Source organism: Mytilus galloprovincialis, chromosome 8, assembly GCF_965363235.1.
Source record: "Mytilus galloprovincialis chromosome 8, xbMytGall1.hap1.1, whole genome shotgun sequence".
Classification (NCBI taxonomy): domain Eukaryota; kingdom Metazoa; phylum Mollusca; class Bivalvia; order Mytilida; family Mytilidae; genus Mytilus; species Mytilus galloprovincialis.
This window is the reverse complement of record NC_134845.1, coordinates 2,133,734-2,156,803: the sequence shown is the minus strand read 5'-3', so window position 1 is coordinate 2,156,803 and position 23,070 is coordinate 2,133,734. Positions and strand designations below refer to the sequence as shown.

Sequence of the window (23,070 nt, the reverse complement as noted above, 5' to 3'; positions counted from 1 at the left end):
CAGTGTATTCACAATATTCTATAAATGTTAGCTTTCAATATGTATGCCTAGTGTTGCAAATTTATAAGATATCTCATATAATTTTCTTTATAAGATATCTTATAAAGTTTATAAGATATCTTATAAAAATTGGATTATATAAGATATCTTATATAAGATATAAGATATCTTATATATTATATGAGATATCTTATATATTATATGAGATATCTTGAAGTTAGAATAAATAGTAAAACGGCTTGCCATAAATACGTGTTAAAACAGACCAAGTTTAAAGTTGATTTAGTTAAATTTGAATATGGCCCTATTCTTTCTTGTATACTGCTCAGTATATTTCCAAATAAGAATCTTTAAAACCCTTGTTTCATTCGATCTTGACTCTCGAAAAGGGACATCAGTTGGAGACCATTTTTTCGTCTTTTTTGCATGTCTATTAATTCTTACCAAATAATGAGTATGACCCACTATGTTTAATATTGATGATATATGTAGTAAAATAATGGGGTTATAACATAATCTAATCACAGAGCAACAAATGTGTAATGCAGTTAAAAACACAAGTGGTGTTACAATTATTTTAAGAATCATAAAAAAAAATCTGTGTCATTTAGTTTCTTGTGGAGAGTTGTCTCATTAGCCATCATACCACATCGTCTTTTTTATATTTGGACAATTTATCGTGAAGTGAATAACACAGTTACAAAAGTGTCTATTGATATACTTGGGTGAATTATATTCCATTGTTGATAAAAGGATGTATCCTGTAGACAAATAATAACTTTATTCAAAATACGAAACCTAAAATACAAACTAGTACATGTATTCGGTGGACGTTAAATAACCTTGTACAATATCAGGATTACAGAGACGCTATAAATACTAGGAAAGAGAGAGACAGAACAGATTCCACCAGGTCTCTCCCATCGAGGGGGGGGGGGGGTATGAATTCAGTATATCCACCACCAGAATTTATTTTAGTCAGGATAAAAATATTACACTTTACGATTTACGTGTTCATGTGACAGTTGTGAGCTTTCGAAATTTGAACTTTACAACCTTCTTACACATTCTTAGCTAGTAATTACATAATAAATTTAATTTACCGACTTATACAGTTATTGTATGATTTACTACATGTTATACTACAGAGATGTATGGACCTTGGGTAAACATGGGGGTCTAGCATGGTTGGCTATGATAAACATATATCATCTGTATGCACCAACATATGACCCATCTGTACCAGTATATAGTTTTAAGGCAGTACCATGAACTTTGTATTGTATGTGCTGAGAATGGAACTCATAAGTACTAGACCTATCAATATAACATGTGTAAGTTAATAGATCATTATCGTAGAGTTCCCCTCAATGTTTAAATACTAAATCACTTAACTCGACCGAACTATTTACATGGATAGATAAAAATTCTAGTCCATCACTGCATTTGCATAATCAGCTCTTCAATGGCATGCCTATATCTCTATACTGGTGACCTAAGTGTCAAATCTATTTTATCTTATTAAAACAAGAGCACATTCAAGGTTTCGTCTAATTTCCGCAGAGTTGACAAGATGGCTGACACCACTGGAAAGGTAGAACTATTTTTTTTCAAGTACATGTATTAAGTTATTATTGCAATTGTCTTCTTGATGCAAGTTAAAAACTAATACATTATTACGATGCCTACATATTTTAGATGAGACCGGCCATCGTCACGTTCTTCAGACAAACATTTTCAGATGTGACCGGCCGTCGTCACGTTCTTCAGACAAACATTTTTATGATGTGACCACTATCGTATGATGTCCAGATTAACATTATTATAGATATGACAGGCCGTCGTCATGATGTCCATACAAACGTTTTTAGATGTGTCCGGCCGTCGTCACGTTCTTCAGACAATTTTTTTAGATGTGACCGGTCATCGTCACGTTCTTCAGACAAACATTTTTAGATATGACCGGCCGTCGTCACTTTCTTCAGACAAACATTTTTAAATGTGACCGGCCGTCGTCACGTTCTTCAGACAAACATTTTTAGATGTGACCGGTGCGTCACGTTCTTCAGACAAACATTTTTTAGATGTGACCGGCCGTCGTCACTTTCTTCAGACAAACATTTTTAGATGTGACCGGCCGTCGTCACGTTCTTCAGACAAACAGTTTTAGATGTGACCGGTCATCGTCACGTTCTTCAGACAAACGTTTTTAGATATGACCGGCCGTCGTTACTTTCTTCAGACAAACATTTTTAAATGTGACCGGCCGTCGTCACGTTCTTCAGACAAACAGTTTTAGATGTGACCGGTGTGTCACGTTCTTCAGACAAACATTTTTTAGATGTGACCGGCCGTCGTCACTTTCTTCAGACAAACATTTTTAGATGTGACCGGCCGTCGTCACGTTCTTCAGACAAACAGTTTTAGATGAGACCGGTCATCGTCACGTTCTTCAGACAAACACTTTTAGATGTGACCGGCCGTCGTCACGTTCTTCAGACAAACAGTTTTAGATGAGACCGGTCATCTTCACGTTCTTCAGACAAACATTTTTAGATGTGACCGGCCGTCGTCACGTTCTTCAGACAAACAATTTTTAGATGTGACCGGTCATCGTCACGTTCTTCAGACAAACATTTTTAGATATGACCGGCCGTCGTCACTTTCTTCAGACAAACATTTTTAAATGTGACCGGCCGTCGTCACGTTCTTCAGACAAATATTTTTAGATGTGACCGGTGCGTCACGTTCTTCAGACAAACATTTTTTAGATGTGACCGGCCGTCGTCACTTTCTTCAGACAAACATTTTTAGATGTGACCGGCCGTCGTCACGTTCTTCAGACAAACAGTTTTAGATGTAACCGGTGCGTCACGTTCTTCAGACAAACAATTTTTAGATGTGACCGGTCATCGTCACGTTCTTCAGACAAACATTTTTATGATGTGACCACCGTCGTATGATGTCCAGATAAACATAATTATAGATATAACCGGCCGTCGTCATGATGTCCATACAAACGTTTTTAGATGTGACTGGTCGTCGTCGCGATATGCAGACACACATGTTTGAAGATGTGACCGGCCGTTGTCACGATACGCAGACTAAATTTTTTAGATGTGACCGGCCGTCGTCACTTTCTTCAAACGATTTATATATATATATATATATGACCAGCCGTCGTAACAATACGCAGACAACTTTTTGAGATGTGACCGGCCGTCGTCACTATCTTCAAACGAATTTTTTATATATATGACCAGCCGTCGTCACAATACGCAGACAACATTTTGAGATGTGACCGGTCGTTGTCACTATCTTCAAACGATTTTTTATATATATGACCAGCCGTCGTCACAATACGCAGACTAAATTTTTTAGATGTGACCGGCCGTCGTCACTATCTTCAAACGATTTATATATATATATATGACCAGCGTCGTAACAATACGCAGACAACTTTTTGAGATGTGACCGGCCGTCGTCACTATCTTCAAACGATTTTTTTGTATATATGACCAGCCGTCGTCACAATACGCAGACAACTTTTTGAGATGTGACCGGCCATCGTCACTATCTTCAGACAAACAATCTTTATATGACAGGTTATTGAGAGACTGAGTACAACATTAAATATCCGTCCAAGTTTGCCTCGTCGGTACTTTGTTATCTGAATAGTATACACTTGGTTAATTCAAAATTATAGAAAAACAGTATTGTCGTGGGGAAAGCTTACGGTGTCATTCGAGATAAATCATTGTTATCAAAGTTTAAAAAGTATCAGTCGTATCTCCAAAATTCCAACCAGTTTCTTTTTACGAAGAGAGTTCATTACTTCATTTGATTATGGAAAGTAAGTTTATCTGTTATACATGTCAGACTATAAGACGCTTTTGGTTTATTTCAGAAATAGATGACATTAAACATTTCAGACTATAAGGTGTCCCTTATCTATTACAGACTATAAGATGTCTTTAATCTATTTCCTACTTCGTCTATATATAATGAATGCCAGACTATAAGATACCTTAAACATATTTCAGATTATTAGATACTTTTAATATTTTTCTGCGTAATTTATTTCATACTAATCGTTTCAGCCAAAACGATGTCTTTAGTCTGTTTCAGAATTGAAGATGTTTTTAGTTTATTTTAGACTTTAAAATCATCTTTTAGTCTGTTCCACATTATAACATTACTGTGTGATCAATTGTTGAGTAAAATATATCCTTAATTTATTTTAGACTACTCGTCAATTATAATATATCCTTAATCTATGTCGTATTCTTTGGCATGTCACTCATTTTATTTCAGATAATAAAATACAAGGCTACTGTCATTCGGGAACACATGAAAGTATAATTCAGACTTTGACATGTTTTTCGATCTATTTCAGAATTTAACATGTTCCCCAATCTATGGCAAGCCGTTCTCGTCAAAACTATGTTTAAACCATATTTCGAAAAATTTACACACTGAGAATTGCAACAAAGCACACTGAGATTTAAAAACTCCAAAACACACACTGAGAATTAAAAATTACACACTGAGAATTAAAAATTACACACTGAGATTTCATAAAGACGCACTGAGATTACAAAAATGAAAAAGACACACTGAAAATTGAAAATCACACACTGAGAATTGAAAATTACACACTGAGATTTCAAAAACACACACTGAGAATAAATAAACTGAAAACACACACTGAGAATTTGAAATTACACACTGAGAATTTAAAATTACACACTGAGATTTGTGCGCACTTTTTATGCGCACATATCTAATTAGCATACTTAATCTGAATCTATTACAAGCTTAAAACAACTAGGGGACAGAACTCGTTAGTCCTTCGATTTGGTTCCAAATTATTTATAAAAAAAACCTTTATAAATACAAGAACAAGAAAAATACCCACTTACTCTTATTACAAAATATAACAAAATGGTAAAAAACTTTATTAAAATTATAAGAAAACATTGGAACAATCTGCAAAAAAAAACCCAAAGAATGCAGTGAAATTTTTACTCAAGTGTCTATTATAGCATATAAACGAAACACAAATATAAAATATTACCTTGCAAAATCAGGATAGGCAACAAACTTATGAATATGAGCGATTTTTAAGTCTTGAAATTTATTACGAATGTTGGTTGAAGGAATCGCATTTCATTATAATGACAAGAGTTCTTGAGATCAAGATATTAATCTGTTGAATTATTCATCTCATGAATATTCATTAGTAATTTGCATATTAATCTCAGTGTATATTTTTTAAATCTCAGTGTGTAATTAACAATTCTCAGTGTGTGTTTTTCAATTTATTTCATCTCAGTGTGTCTTTTTAAAATCTCAGTGTGTAATTTTGAATTCTCAGTGTGTGTTTTTAATTTTTTTAAATCTCAGTGTGTAATTTCGATTTCTCAGTGTGTTATTTTAAGTTTTTAAATCTCAGTGTGTATTTTTTTCGAAAAAAGGGTTTAAACATAGTTTTGACGAGAACGGCTTGCCATACCAATCTATTTCAGATTATAAAATGCAAGGCTGCTGTCATGCGGGAACACAAGAAACCACTGATAATAGAAAATATTGAGGTTGCGCCACCGAAAGCTGGTGAACTCAGAATTAAGGTAACTAAATTAAATTTGAACATTCATGGGATGTTATTCGGAATGTATCAAGTAATTATTGAAATATGTGTCTGTGTGTACATCCGTCCGTCCGTAAGTTAAGTCCATATGTGTTTCTCAACCTTTGCCTTTTTGTAGGATGGTTTGTGCCAGTTTTCGTTTTTTCTTGTTTCTTGGTGTATTTTTGAAATGCCTCCTTGTAAAGTGCTGTTTGTTTGTTGATTTATATTGGATGTACTTTACGATATCGTTTGATAATCCACCTATCGAAATGAAAAGGCAGAGGGTTAAGACATTAACAAACTAGTCAATGTGCTCCTTCTAGTAAGCTAGTGTGGTTTTTTTTCATTTGCGGATCAAGGGGGAGTTCCGGGGGTTAGACCCCCTTTTTCTTTTTCTTTTTTTTTTAACTATGTAAACTTTTCATGGTGTTCCTGATGTTGGAACCCCCTTTTCAAAATACAGTAGTCGAAGGGACCGGATCATAGTATTCAACTCACATGTAGTAGGATCGGCGCCTGGTTTTTGTTTTTTTCTTTCATTATCTCTCTCAACTTGTAGAAAAGACATCTGTTTAACACATTTTTGTTTATATTTGTAGATAATGTACTCTAGTATATGTCACAGTGATGAAAACTACTTGGGTGGATCGAGACCTTGGATTGTGGATTCTATTCTGGGACACGAGGGGGCTGGTATCGTAGAGAGTGTTGGAGAGGGCGTGACGGAGTTTAAAGCTGGTACTAGAACTATTTTAGGGACAGAATCAGAGGGATATCGATAAAGCACATGGGTCAAACGAGATAGTGTCATATACTTATATAATAAAATTGGCTATATATAAGTACATGGGGCAAACTCATCTCTCCTAGCGGTAAAAAACCAAAGTGAAGTCATGTTAAAAAAAAAGTCTAACAGCTAACTCACACCTTTGTTGTTCTATTCAACTTTCTTGGTAAAAGCATTCTCACTTTAGTTTGTTAGTTTCGTTATTGTTATCTTCTGAGAATTACCATGACATATCGGAGATATTGTATGATAAAAAAATATAGAAATTTGAATTACTGTGTTAAATATGAAACGTACATGTATATGTGATTTTTCGCCTTTACTCTGAAATGAAAAATCAATATACATTTATACACTACGAAGTTTGATATACTAGAAAATAACATCATGCTTGAATCTTATAGAATACTTTCTATCCATTTATAAAACTGTATGTTACGATATACAATGTATATCCTTCTGTTTCTTACCTTTAAACATAACTTTTTATGGAAATTTAGAACAATTATTCGGGACTTTTAAGAATGCAAATGCTATAATGATAAAACTGAAAGTTTACATTTTAGCCTTCAATAAAATTTATATCATAAATCTATAACACTTGAACAGTATACTAGAAAATAACATCATGCTTGAATCTTATAGAATACTTTCTATCCATTTATAAAACTGTATGTTACGATATACAATGTATATCCTTCTGTTTCTTACCTTTAAACATAACTTTTTATGGAAATTTAGAACAATTATTCGGGACTTTTAAGAATGCAAATGCTATAATGATAAAACTGAAAGTTTACATTTTAGCCTTCAATAAAATTTATATCATAAATCTATAACACTTGAACAGTATACTAGAAAATAACATCATGCTTGAATCTTATAGAATACTTTCTATCCATTTATAAAACTGTATGTTACGATATACAATGTATATCCTTCTGTTTCTTACCTTTAAACATAACTTTTTATGGAAATTTAGAACAATTATTCGGGACTTTTAAGAATGCAAATGCTATAATGATAAAACTGAAAGTTTACATTTTAGCCTTCAATAAAATTTATATCATAAATCTATAACACTTGAACAGTATACTAGAAAATAACATCATGCTTGAATCTTATAGAATACTTTCTATCCATTTATAAAACTGTATGTTACGATATACAATGTATATCCTTCTGTTTCTTACCTTTAAACATAACTTTTTATGGAAATTTAGAACAATTATTCGGGACTTTTAAGAATGCTAATGCTATAATGATAAAACTTTTATATCAGCCTTGCTGAAAGTTTACATTTTAGCCTTCAATAAAATTTATATCATATATCTGTAACACTTGAACAGTTTATCTGTTAAATTTTAACAATAGCTTTAAATCTATAAATCTTTTAATTTTCAATGTCATGGTTAACTCGTGTGACGTCTTAGAGTATGAATGTGTACAGTCCTGGTTTAAAAAAGTGATTTACAAATTTGCAATTAATGATAACTTTTAGTTTCGTAATTTTGCATATTTACCTATGGGGGCTGTAGCAAGTTAAATACTGTATTGAGTACAACAGTACATTCTATAAATTATATATAACACATAATTAGTACTAAGTAATGACGCTGTTTTAATAGGTGACCACGTGATTCCATCGTTTATGGGGCAGTGTAACCAGTGTAGAACATGTAAGAGTGGAAAAACCAATGTCTGTGAAGTGTTGAAAGGGTATAACTAAACAAATCTTATAATTTATACAATTACTTACTTTTTCACGAACATTATAATTGTTGTCATCAAGTTGAATCATAATACTTTTGATTATATTTCTACATATATGTAACAAAAGCTGCGATATACCACTTTTTCGTTTTTTTGTAATTTTACGTATAAGGGAAAATACTACAAAATATATGATTAACACCATTCTGATATGGAAAACTGAATGTATACATTCCCCGTTTCCATTCTCAATTTTGTATCTTGTATAATTCGAATGCATATTTCATTCATTTGAAAGGAACAATGGAATAAGGCGTAAACCTTACAACACATACGAACCAAGACATGCCGTAAGGTCACAGTATGGCTTCTAACGAATAATGTATGCATTTGGAAGCATCCAAACTTATGAACCTTTGACTCGACGTTATAGACCAACGAAATACATCTTGACATTTATATCAGCCTTGCTTAAATATTTGTGCGTTTTTGTATTTCTGAGCAATAAATTTGTTATAAAACGATGATAATTATTCGTAGGGGAGTTTTTTTTTGGCAGTTGAGTTAATATACTATAAGGATTTGCAAAACTAAACCAAATGGCTGTACTTGTATCTTTAACTTTCAGAGAACATTATTTGAAGGGAGGAATGTTGGATGGAACTGTTCGGTTTAGTTGTAATGGTAAACCAATCTATCATTATCTGAACACCAGTACTTTCAGTCAGTATACAGTGGCATCGGAATGGTCTTGTGTCAAGGTACAGTAAACCAATCTATCATTATCTGAATACCAGTAGTTTCAGCCAGTATACAGTGGAATCTTGATGGTCTTCAGACTTGTGTCAAGGTACAGTAAACCAATCTATCATTATCTGAACACCAGTACTTTCAGTCAGTATACAGTGGCATCGGAGTGGTCTTGTGTCAAGGTACAATATTCAAGTCTATCATTATCTGAACACCAGTACTTTCAGTCAGTATACAGTGGCATCGAAGTGGTCTTGTGTCAAGGTACAGTAAACCAATCTATCGTTATCTGAACACCAGTACATTCAGCCAATACACAGTGGCATCGGAATGGTCTTGTGTCAAGGTACAGTAAACCAATCTATCATTATCTGAATACCAGTACCTTCAGTCAGTGTACAGTGGCATCGGAGTGGTCTTGTGTCAAGGTACAATATTCAAGTCTATCATTATCTGAACACCAGTACTTTCAGTCAATATACAGTGGCATCGGAGTGGTCTTGTGTCAAAAATATTAAATACTAAACTCGTTCAAAGGGTATCTACACGTCTCAATCTTCAGAATCGCTTATCTAAAAATACTACTATAGCTAACGTTTTTAACAATAAAAATCGTGGTTACCCTTCTATCGATAAGTGTCATGCCAAAAAATGACTTACGTGTCCCCGTCTTTCCACCAACAATACAGTAAGGTCCACATTTAATGGTCGCACATTTTCTCTAAATTTTGAAACTGATATTACTTGAAAAACAAACAGTATTATTTATTTACTCACATGAAACAAACCGGGATGCGGTATTCAGTACGTAGGTGAAACTGGGCGATATTTATCTAAACGCACGCAAGAACACCTGTATCGTTTTAAAAGACCCAATAAATTCAAAAGTATCATTTATCAACATCTTAAGAAGCACAGTCATCCTATTAAATATTTAACAGTTCAACCTTTAGAAGTAGTAAATAAGCAGCCTGGTGAATCTCATTCCAAGTTTGTACGATCACGAAAAATAAATGAATTAAATTGGATTAAAAAATTACAGACAGTCTACCCTCTCGGTCTTAATGATAATATCATGGGAATTGGCAATATATCAAGAACCGATTCTGTTAACATTTTGGATATAGTTTCTAAAACTGTTCGTAAAAATCGTTCTCATGGACGCAGAAAAAATCGCAATCAAAGAAAATTTCGGACCAACCATACAAATATTTCGGACCTAATTTCCATTTCAAAAAACAACGGCAGACATTATCTGTTAACCAAGCTTTGTTCTTTATCTATAAATAAATTAAATAAAATTTTAGAGGATTGCAACACAATTTCATATTACAGTCCTAAGTATGAAATTGTCCAAATTATAATGGCATATTGTTATTCTAAACTGTTTCCAAAAATTGATCGACCTGAAGATCATAAAAAACATTTTATTAAAATAAAGTATGTCAATAAAGGTTTTGATTTTGTAAATATTGCCGGTATTTTTAACGACCATTCTGTTAAAGACCAAATTCCTGGATATTTTGATAATACTGAACTCCCTCTCATTTGTTATATTTACAAGAAATCTACCCGAAAATATGTGTTTAATTATAGCCAATTGTGTAAAGATGTAAATATCACTGAAAATACACCTATGTCGTGTAATTGCAGTAATTCAGAATACACCTATGGACCAATTTCCCATGTTATAACAGGAGACCTTAACATCGTTCGCGACCGAGAGTTAAAATCATTCCTCAGTAAAGGACCTAAATATCGTCCCCCGTCAACTATTAACTGGAATGAGTGTCGTAATATCATCAACGACTCACTCCGCGCCTACTGTTTGAAATGGGTAAAACGGGAAAAAGCTGACAAAAAATCTTTGGACTCTTTTATTAATTCAGTAATGAAGATAGTTGATATTCGAATACAACATTTTAAAGAACATTTTACCCTCAACAAAAACTATAAAAACCCTATTTCGCGTATCAAAAATAAACTAACAGAACTAGCCAAGGAATTTGTTTTTGTCCCGGCTGATAAAGCTGCTAATAATATCATTATTGTTTGACGTAAATTTTATATAGAGGTTCTGCAAAAGGAAATCACGAATTCACCAACATTCCAACTGACTTCATTTTCAGAAAACGACATCTGTAACAAACATAAACTTTTAGCTACTTCTTTACAAGCAGAACCAAACACAATGAAAGTCCCAACTATGTACTGGCTTCCGAAGCTGCACAAAAAACCTTACAAATATAGATTTATTTCATCTTCCAGCCATTGTTCTACTACTAAATTGTCTGTTTTACTTACTAGTACACTTGGTACAATAAAAAACCTGATAATAAATTGTTCAAATAAGGCCTTTGAAAATAGTGGAATTAATTACTTTTGGAGTGTCAAAAACTCGTTGGAAGTACTAGATAAATTGCATGCATATATTGGTGATTTTGAATCTGTTCAAAGTTTTGATTTTTCTACCCTATATACCACTTTGCCTCATATTCTTATTAAGAAAAAATTCACATCCCTAATTAACTGGGCATTTAAAAAGTCGGAATGCGAGTACATATGTTCAAACTCTTTTAGATCATTTTTTAGTAGCAATAAACAAAAGAACTATGTCAATTGGACATGCTTTGATACTATTTATGCACTTGAATTTTTACTTGATAACATTTTTGTTCGCTTTGGAGATTCCGTATATCGTCAAGTTATTGGAATTCCAATGGGGACTAACTGTGCACCACTTATTGCGGACCTGTTTTTGTATTGTTATGAGTTACAATTTATGACTAAAATTAGCAAAGACCCATCAAAACAACATTTGATACAAAAATTTAACAATACTTTTAGATATTTGGATGATATATTGGCTCTAAATAATGACGACTTCAGTATGTATACTAAAGAAATTTATCCTGTAGAACTTACTTTAAATAAAGCTAATGATAACAATGACCACTGCCCTTTCCTCGATCTTGATATCTATATCATAAACGGGAAGCTTAATACAAAAATTTATGATAAAAGAGATGATTTTTCATTTCCTATTGTTAATTATCCATTTTTAGATGGTGACGTTCCCTTGTCACCATCTTATGGTGTTTATATATCTCAACTTGTACGATTCGCTCGTGTATGTAACAATGTATTAGATTTTAGCGAGAGAAATTTATGTATTACTGAAAAATTATTACACCAGGGTTTTCGATATCACAAACTGGTCAAAACATTTACTAAATTTTATCACCGGTATAAGGAAATAATTCGTAAATATAACCCAACATGCAGACATCTTATACGTTCAGGTATTTCACATCCAAAATTTTATGGAAATATTCTTTATAAAGCACAAAAATGTCAGTATTCTCCTCAGAAACTAACAAAACCTTTAAATAGACTTATTAAAAGGGGATATAGTTACGATACTGTTGTCAGGTCATTAAAGATTGCATATTTTGGCTTTAACATTGATTCACTGATAGGGTCTTTGCATCGGAACTAAACACATTTACTTCTAAAAAAACAGTTGTTGGCATGACACGGGTTATGTTCTTCTCATATATTTTATGATAGTATGATACTAAACCCCTAACGGGAGGGATTGTACCTGATATTCATATGATGAAGACATAATCTTTCAATCAGTTTAATTGAGGTCTGGAGCTGGCATGTCAGTTAACTGCTAGTAGTCTGTTGTTATTTATGTATTATTGTCATTTTATTTATTTTCTTTTGTTACATCTTTTGACATCAGACTCGGACTTCTCTTGAACTGAATTTTAATGTGCGTATTGTTATTCTTTTACTTTTCTACATTGGCTAGAGGTATAGGGGGAGGGTTGAGATCTCATAAACATGTTTAACCCCGCCGCAATTTTGCGCCTGTCCCAAGTCAGGAGCCTCTGGCCTTTGTTAGTCTTGTATGATTTTAAATTTTAGTTTCTTGTGTATAATTCGGAGTTTAGTATGACGTCCATTATCACTGTACTATTATGCATATTTTAGGGGCCAGCTGAAGGACACCTACGGGTGCGGGAATTCTCGCTACATTGAAGACCCATTGGTTGCCTTCGGCTGTTGTTTGCTCTATGGTCGGGTGGTTGTCGCTTTGACATATTCACCATTTCCTTTCTCAATTTTACAGTAAACCAATCTATCATTATCTGGATACCAGTACTTTCAGTCAGTATACAGTGGCATCGGAGTGGTCTTGTGTCAAGGTACAGTAAACCAATCTATCATTATTTGAACACCAGTACTTTCAGTCAATATACAGTGGCATCGGAGTGGTCTTGTGTCAAGGTACAGATAACCAATCTATCATTATCTGAATACCAGTACTTTCAGTCAGTATACAGTGGCATTGGAGTGGTCTTGTGTCAAGGTACAGTAAACCAATCTATCATTATCTGAACACCAGTACTTTCAGACAATACACAGTGGCATCGGAGTGGTCTTGTGTCAAGGTACAGTAAACCAATCTATCATTATCTGAACACCAGTACTTTCAGCCAATATACAGTGGCATCGGAGTGGTCTTGTGTCAAGGTACAGTATTCAAGTCTATCATTATCTGAACACCAGTACTTTCAGCCAATACACAGTGGCATCGGAGTGGTCTTGTGTCAAGGTACAGTATTCCTGTCTATTATCTGAACTCCAGTAAATAATCAAATTGTTCTTATCTTTTTAATGTTTTTGCGTTTTGTTTCTTTGTTCTAACTTTGATCAGTGTGTCAAGTCAGGAGCCTCTGCATGTCCTTAGTCTTGCATGTTTTTCTGAGGCTTAGAGATGTTCGATATTAGCTTCTACCGTCTAATGTCAGACCTGATTGCCATTTGTATTGCAGATAGACCCAGCCGCACCACTAGACAAGGCTTGTTTACTAGGATGTGGCATTGCAACGGGATATGGTTCTGCTATCAATACTGCCAAGGTAAGAATTTGTTTACATTTTGTCGTTTCATTTTGTGCTTTCGGATAAAATAGAATTATGAACCGAATGAATCATTTTTTAAATTTATTGGGATGAAATAGCATTTACCTAGGCATATTTAATGTGATGCATACTATAAATGTGCATAAGTACGCTTTTAAAAACAAAAAGGAAACATTTAATTATTTCGATAAAATTGTATACTAGAACGATGAAATAAGTAGTGAAACTTTTACTTGTTGCAAGGCCTGAAGTTTTTGTTTGTTTTTTCTATACATTGCTGCCAGTAAAGTTGTCATGGAGAGACTCTGCAGTCCTACAACTTGCATTTGATTTCAGTACCATAAAAAACCTCAGAAAAGAAAAAAAATATTGGTAGCGTTTTTCTATCATGGCTTGATATTTTAGTATGTGATGAATAAGACTAAATGAATGAAGTCAACATGGTCAACTGTAAAAGTTTGAATATAAATTATGAAAGATTTACCGTTATTGTTAGGTAGAGCCCGGTTCAGTATGTGCTGTATGGGGATTAGGTACCATTGGTTTAGCTGTTGTCATGGGCTGTAGAAATGCAGGAGCGTCTCGGATCATAGGAATAGACACCAATCCAGCCAAATTTGAAATAGGTGAGGACTTTTTCATATTTCTTTTTTGCATGCGAATTATTTCTCTGTTATTTCGAAAGATACAATGATATCTCTAAAAGTAAAAAAAAATATAATGGAATATCTCTCCGGAGATTACTATGCTTGTTAAACTTCAAAGTCCGTGTACAAATCTAGAAATCCAGTTCAGAAAACCACTTAAGTCAGCTATACCGAGAGAAAAAAACAGGTAGCTTAATTATTTTCAAATAATGTAAAATGGATTCTACTTAGAAAGAATTCTTCTCTGCTGTGAGTCTGAAACCTCAATTCTTTCATTCTTTGTACTTTGCACAATGCTGATAAATATACGGCACAAATGTACTGTATTATTAAGTATAAAATAATTCTTGAAAATTTTAATGGAACTTTCTTTAACATATAGCGAAAAAGTTTGGAATGACGGAGGGAGTGAATCCTAAAGATTTTAAGGATCCTCTTCAAGATGTACTGTTAAAGATGACAAACGGTGGACTCGACTATGCATTCGAATGTATTGGCAATGTTAAAACTATGGTAAGAATATGCACTTTGCATGTATTTGTAATGTCAAGACTATGGTAGGAGTATGCATTTTTTTAAATGTTTTGATGATGGTAAGACTATGATTAGCTATCCATTTAAATGCATGGTAAGCCAAATCGTCTGTTGATAAAACTTAATGTAAATAATCAAACCAAATCGTGTACAGTCGGACAGTCAGGATTCTACTTCCATGTACAGTCGGACAGTCAGGATTCTACTTCCGTGTACAGTCGGACAGTCAGGATTCTACTTCCGTGTACAGTCGGACAGTCAGGATTCTACTTCCGTGTACAGTCGGACAGTCAGGATTCTACTTCCATGTACAGTCGGACAGTCAGGATTCTACTTCCATGTACAGTCGGACAGTCAGGATTATACTTCCATTTTTACGATTGTGAAAATGAACTGGCGTAATGGGGAGATAATCTCGACAAAGTAGAATCCCGACTGTGTACACTGACAATATTCACTGTTACTTTTCTTAAATTCTCTTGATTTACTGAATTAGCGATAGAAAGAACCACAGACAAATTTAGACGATCTTCATGTTATTACAAACGATAAACCTAACACAAAAGAAATCTTTCAATAAATGTATGAAGAAAGTATAACAATAAAACAGAACTCCTAGGTAAATCAAAAAGGGGGAAGTCCATAAAAACTGATAAAACCGAACGATGTCAACCAACGGAACGAGAAGAAAAACATTATACGTAAGGAGTTTTGTACGATTTGTGAACGCCACTTATTTCACTACAGTCTGCTATGTAAACTGTTCAAGAGATTCGCGTCCTTACTGCTATATAAATCCTTGATGAGATGTAAACACAACAATAGTACGATAGATTAATAAATTAAAGACAAGCATCTGTCTATACACTATACATGTATAAGCTTGACATAAACAATTAACAGAACCTGGTATTTCGGCCGGTGTGCCAAGTAAAACAAAAAAATGCATCCTTGATTAGCGGGACATGCATTGGGTTGTATACATATATATGTTACAGTGAATTTGTATAATCAGGGATTATGTAGAATCCCTGATTTTCCAGGGAATATGTAGAATCACTGAAATCATTAGTAATTATATATAATCCCTGAATATGACCAGTGATTTTACATAATCACTGAACATTTCAATAATTATTCTACATATGCCCTAATATGATTTCAGGGATTATCAATAATGTAAGGATCCTTTGTTTGTTAAAAAATAAATAATATAGACAAATTATCATCTTTTTCTTTCATATTCCTTGCCAGATGAAATAATTTTGCTTTTAAACACAGTGGATAATCTAAATATATAACCAACATAGGGTTTCGAGATAAAGTTAAAGACTTCAAAATTAATAATAATCAACATTCCCTTTATAGCGATTACTTTACATGTATTGTTTGTTGCTATTTGTAAATCCACAGAGCTTGTTATTTGTGGTACAGAAGATTATGGAACATCTGTTTTGTGATGTTTTTTTTTTTTTTTTTTTTATTATATTTTTTTTGTTTTTTTATTATATTTTTTTTTCAAATGAACAAGAAAATTCAACTGAGAGAACTTACGCATCTAAAGGTCATGATGATAAAACAGGCAGAACTAAGGATTGATAAATAGAACAAAATTTAGAGGAAGCTGGTATTTGGTGTAATATTCTCATAGCAATTTTACAGGGGAAAAGAAAAGGGAAACCCAAAAAACATAATCATTGGCAATTGTTCACAAAAAGTCTGAAAAAGAATATTGCCTGGTCAATTAACATGGTATTTTGCTTGAACAGGTTCAAGATTGCTCATTCCCTTCTTTTCGGGATACCTTGAGATGGTTTTACTGAACGCTTTATTTTTCATAGGATTGTCGAAAAATTTGATTCGATATGTGAAGGAAAAGGTTTTTTTTTTAATGTGGATATTGGGATAGAAACAGATGTGACGCATATTATTTTAATATATTGCGTTTAACATTTTAATATACTGTGCCTAACATTTTTTTAAATGGGGTTATCATTTTGATGTATTTTTCTTAACATGTTACAATTAATGTTTATATTGATGTTTGATATATGATTTTATAGAATAAATTATTTGGCTTTTATTCATTTTCTTTATAAATAAAACTATTTCTTCATTTCAGTTATTATGTATAATCCCTAACATTTTTTCTAGTGATTCTACATAATCCCTGAAAATTTTAGTGATTATATATAATCCCTAAACTAGCCAGTGATTCTACATAATCCCTGAAAATTTCAGGGATTCTACATAATCACTGATTATACAAATTCACTGTAACATATATACGTTCGATCTTTAGCAGTGGTGGTATTTGATTCACGCTACGTATATAATCTAAAAAAAGAAGATGTGGTATGATTGCAAATGAGAAAATACCGCCTTTACCAATTAGCAAAGTCAATACCGCATAGTCAGCTATAAACCCTTCCGCTTGTAGAACTGGACTACACTTTGTAGCATTAAATGTGTGTATCATTGTATAAGTTTTTCTTACTTTATTTGTTATAATTTTTTCTTTATGTTACATCAATTGTAAATAATCTGCTTGTTGAGGGGGATGTGATTCGCAAATAAATTAAATGTATCTTTTTAAAGTCTGTATCTGAAAGGTAATCTATCAATACTTATTGCATTATGCTTAAATTATTTTAATTTAGAAAGTGGCTTTTGACTCCGTTCACAGATGTTGGGGTAAAGTGCTGATTATTGGGGTTGCTCCCATTACAGACGAATTTGTCACTAACCCTTACGCTATTACCATGGGGAAACAAGTTATAGGATCACTGTATGGAGGTAAGTCACTAACCCTTACGCTATTACCATGGGAAAACAAGTTATAGGATCTCTGTATGGAGGTAAGTCATAGAGGAACGGTACTTTTTTTCACAAACCATGTCAATGATTTTCAATGATTTTAAGAGACAGATGATTGGATTATACTCTATGCTGGTGGGAGAGAGATACAATATTGCATTTACCTTTAGAATGATATATAATACTAGTACCCATTATAAATTATGTAACAGTATGTGTAATGACCTTCAATGAAGTAGATACTATAGGAATGATTGAGTCAAGAGTATTACATTGACAAAAGCTGTTCAGTTTTTTTCTATTTAGCTTATATATGTTTGACAGAAGCTGTAATGAAGATGTACTGTTAAGTTTTGCTCTAGAACGTTATATTGGTCACGTTTTTCAAAGGCACAAGATGTAGAGAAACGATTCGACAGAGAACTACGTGTACTAAAGGCGTCTACCAAATGCCGGGCAAAAATGACTTTGTTTTAATATGTCAAAGGATTGTTCTCATATACCCACATCTCCTTTTATTCATAGTTCTTTTCCAGCTTTTATGCCGATATTTTATTTATTTATTTTTTGGCTAGCAGGTCGACATTTAACTTATTTATTGGTATAATTTATTTTTCAGATTACAAGGTTAAAACTATCAGTAATTTAGTGACGGAGTACATGAATAAAAAACTAATGGTAGACGAGTTTGTAACTCATAAGATGGGTTTGGATAAAATCAATGAAGGATTCGATCTTCTACGTTCTGGGAAAAGGTGACTACAGTTACATATATGTTATAGAACAGAGAGCATCGTACTGGGAAATCAAATTAGGGTCGTGATCTTCTGTGATACGGTTACTTCCTTATAGTATAAGTCACCCGAGTGTTGTATTATACAACACAAAATAACACTTCACGAAAGTCTGTTTGGATCATTTGTATATAATTATATAGAGATATTTTGGTATTTTATATTTTTGGCTTTGAGCACCCCTAATCGGTTACTTATTGTCCGGCGAAATATTACTTCACCTGTGTTCCTCACGGTTACCGAGTTTACATATAGTTATTACAAAAACGAAAACAATTTATTATGACAACACTAAATAATTCAGTAACTGTCAAAAAATACTTTGCAGAAACACACGATTTTGTTCAATGCCGATGTATGTACATCTATGTACATAAAATAATTCAGAATTGAAAATAGTATTACTTTTTTTAGATGTGAGTATCAATTACACAGGCAAAATTTGTTCACATGAATTTCACATGAATCTCACATGAAAAATTTCACGTGAAATTCACCTCAATCGAGCTGATACATGAAACTCACGTGAAAATTTTCATGTGAATATGAATTGAGATTCACATGAATCTGATGTGAAATTTTTCACATAAATTTCACCTGAAATTTACAACAATAAAATTTGATGTTTTTCATGATTTTAACTAAATTTGTGAATTTCACATTAAATTTTTTACGTGACTTTTAATATGTGAAATTCACATGAGTTTCACATTAAATTCACATGAAACTCACAAAAACTTATTTCACGTGAGTTTCACGTATAAGCTCGTTTGAGGTGAAATTAACGTGAATTTCACGTGAGATTCACATGAATTTAAATTCACGTGAAATTGATGTGAGTGAAATTTGCCTGTGTACCTGCGTCAAAAACGCAGCTTGTGCGTAACACTTATGGAACATATTTACTTGCAATCTATATCAAGTTTATTAATTATTAAAAAATAACACACATACTAAACAAAAAAATATATAAAGATATCTTTGTTTTACTTACAGCTTGCGCACTGTCCTGGATATGTGGGCTTAATTATTGGTTAGAAAGTGAAGAAAATTCTAGGGAAAAGAAAAATGGCGGAAGCCGCATATTTCTATCTACAATGGTTTAAGGAATTACCAAAATATTAATCAGAAATTATAGAACAGTCAGTTTAAGGACAGTACGTCGTCTATAGACATGTTATAATAAAGACTGTCCCTGATTTAAGTATAGAAGGTGATGAGCCATATTGACTTCAACGCTTTGTTTTTATATGCTTAGAATAAACTTAATATTAACCTATTATATTTTCATTGCCTCTGTATTGCCATTGCGTGACTTATTTGAGAGTTTCAAAAACAAAAAGGGCAACCCTAGGTATAACATTGCCCACTCTAACATTTTTTACCATATCAAGTTACTGAAAATTGAATATCTATATATAATGGTCTAAATATAATTATGTCTGTTTTGTTCACGCATCGTTGTAATAGAAAAGAGGGACGAAAGATACCAAAGGGACAGTCAAACTCATAAATCTAAAACAAACTGACAACGCCATGGCTAAAAATGAAAAAGACAAACAGAAAAACAATAGTACACACGACACAACATAGAAAACTAAAGAATAAACAACACGAACCCCATCAAAAACTAGGGGTGATCTCAGGTGCTCCGGAAGGGTAAGCAGATCCTGCTCCACATGTGGCACCCGTCGTGTTGCTTATGTGATTACAAATCCGGTAAATAGTCTAATTCGGTAGGTCATATTCATGAAAGGGAAGGGGATTGTAGTTACGACGTAAGGAACATATCCGATATCATTTGTGAAACGGTTATTCCATAACGGTCAACCAACTCGTGATGGCGTCCGTAAAATTTACGAAGGGATGATTTCAACTTCACCATTTGAAACTCTTGGTTTAATAGCTTCCTTGTGAGCAGCAAACCTCTATCAAGAAAATCATGATAGGAAATGCAAGCACGGGAATATCGTATCAATTGGGAGATATATACCCCGTATGCAGGTGCTGCTGGAATGTTGCTACTTAGAAATGGAAAGTTCACAATTGTAAAGCTGAAATCATCTCTTTTGTCGTAAAGTTTTGTTTTCAACCGACCCTCATTGTCAATTTCTAGATGTAAGTCAAGATATGAAGCCGACTTAACTGTATCTGTAGTATCCTTTATTTCTAGTTCGATTGGATAGATGCGTTCCACATAGTCACCAAATTTTGAATTGTTTAGTGAAAGAACATCATCTATATAGCGGAAAGTAGAGTTAAAGGATATTGCTAACTTCTTATCTTTCTTCCTAAGAAGTTCTTGCATGAAGTCAGCCTCATAATAATAAAGAAACAAGTCGGCGAGTAGTAAAATAACGGAATTTGATGAGACTGTCGTACAAGTGAGTGGTTTAGCGCTATAAAACCAGGTTCAATCCACCATTTTCTACATTTAAAAATGCCTGTACCAAGTCAGGAGTATGACATTTGTTGCCCATTCGTTTGATGTGTTTTGTTATTTGATTTTGCTATGTGATTTATAGGGACTTTCCGATTGAATTTTCTTCGGAGTTAGGTATTTTTGTGATTTTACTTTTTAAAATGAAGATGTTTGTTCGGAATTTCCCCCTCCCCCCCCCCCCCCCCCCCCCGCTTCTTCTTTCATTAATGGAGGTTTTACTTCATTTTTTATTTATGCAATTATGAAAAGGTTTCTGTAATAAGTTCAAAATATGATGTAATGTAATAAAACATTGAATTGAATTGAATTGTAATGTACTTTGTTAACTCATTTAAAAAAATTAATATGCATAGAGGAATGTTATACATGTAAGTATTAAATTCACAACGATGAACCGAATGCGAGTGTAAAATTATAATCATTGAAAAAGACAGACGACAGCAATGGGGTGATAAAAAGTCATCAATGGGATGTTACAATACATATAACTCGAAGAAAAACAGAAAATACCATGACAGTCTTCAGAAGGATACTAAACGCCGTGTTGGACCAAATGCACGTGCCTCAGAATTTTTTTTCTGGAGTATATCATTGGTCATTTGTGACAAACACATCTGAATAATAATAGCGTACATATATAACAATTGCATACGCTGCAGCTGTATAGTTATAGCCATATCAAAAACACATCTGAATGGGTATGTTCGTCACGAACGATGCCGGAACACGGAATTGTTCGGTTTCCTAATAGACCGATTCTTCACTTGACCTTTGCAACACGACGGTTATTACTGCTAAAATCTGAACCAAAATCAGTTTGTTCATCGGTCTTTTTTTCATGATATAAATAGAGATGTGGTATATGATCGCCATTGAGACAACTCTCCACAAGACCAAGTAACACATAAATTAACAACTGCATGTATATAGGTCGCCGTACGACCTTCATCAATGAGCAAAGCCTGCATAGTCATATATAACAGGCCTTAAAAAGACAAATGTGACAAAATTAACGGTCTTATCAATGTACAATATAATAAAACAAAAACAACAATGTTATACACTAACATACGACAACCACTGAAACTTTGAATGTCCCTTTGGTATATTTAGCCTCTCTCTTATCTATCTTGTACATCAATCTATCGACATTTTCAATATAATGATTCTCTATTATAATAGTTGAAAACTACCACTTCTGATTTATCTCCATTTACTTCAAATTTACGAAGCACATTCAATTTGTCACTATCTGGATCGGGATCGTTTTACCCTTTTAGAACGTATGTGATCACCCCATGTTTTTGTGTTCGAATTGCTTGGTCATTAGTTTCTATGTTGTGTTTTGTAGATTGTTGTTTTTCTTTCCTTTTTTAAATTTTTTTTTTGTCGCCGAGTTGTGAGGTATTTTTTTTGTCCTTTACAATTTTGAATCAATATTATATGAGCCTCGTCTGCATACATCAAAATAAAAAATTCAACATTACTAAATTTTATTGGAAAAGAATTTTCGAATGTGAAAATCTTTAATCAAATCATTAATGAATATATAAAAAAAACAAAGAAGAAGAAGTCTTCCTGTTTCACCCCAGAACTAGTTAATTAAGTCACCTTTTCGTATTTAATTATGTATTGATTTCCCAAGATGTGTTTATAGGGTACATAGAAAAAATTACATGGATACAATTTAGAATTCTAATATCGCGTCCTTATTACACTTTGTAAATTAAGCCGTGTTCTAATGAGCACAAAATATGTTTGACACATGCGCACGAATTTACTGTTTATATTAACGTTATTTCAATCGTTATCCATTAAAATATATACATTTAAGCAGCTAACATAAACTTTTATTGTATATTTTCATTAAACAACATATATTTTCCCTGCACGTAGTTTTTAAAAACTTATCAAATTGTAAATGTAATGTACAGACTCCTCGGGGAGGAAACGGGAATAGCCAAAGATTTTTACGGTATTTTCGTACGCTTCGACCTATAAAAATACAGTATTGGT

General features: G+C 33.2%; 1 protein-coding gene across 1 annotated transcript; it reads left to right on the top strand.

The window, feature by feature from the left end:
- Positions 1 to 1,454: 1,454 nt before the first annotated feature.
- LOC143084855 (alcohol dehydrogenase class-3-like) lies at positions 1,455 to 19,890 on the top strand. Its single transcript, XM_076260908.1, has 11 exons — positions 1,455 to 1,594; positions 5,529 to 5,630; positions 6,232 to 6,370; positions 8,048 to 8,138; positions 8,761 to 8,893; positions 13,730 to 13,816; positions 14,316 to 14,445; positions 14,849 to 14,979; positions 17,661 to 17,796; positions 18,437 to 18,572; positions 19,608 to 19,890. Exons 1-11 carry the CDS (start codon positions 1,574 to 1,576, stop codon positions 19,636 to 19,638), a joined length of 1,137 nt encoding a protein of 378 aa, XP_076117023.1. The 5' UTR covers positions 1,455 to 1,573; the 3' UTR covers positions 19,639 to 19,890.
- The last annotated feature ends 3,180 nt before the right edge of the window (positions 19,891 to 23,070 follow it).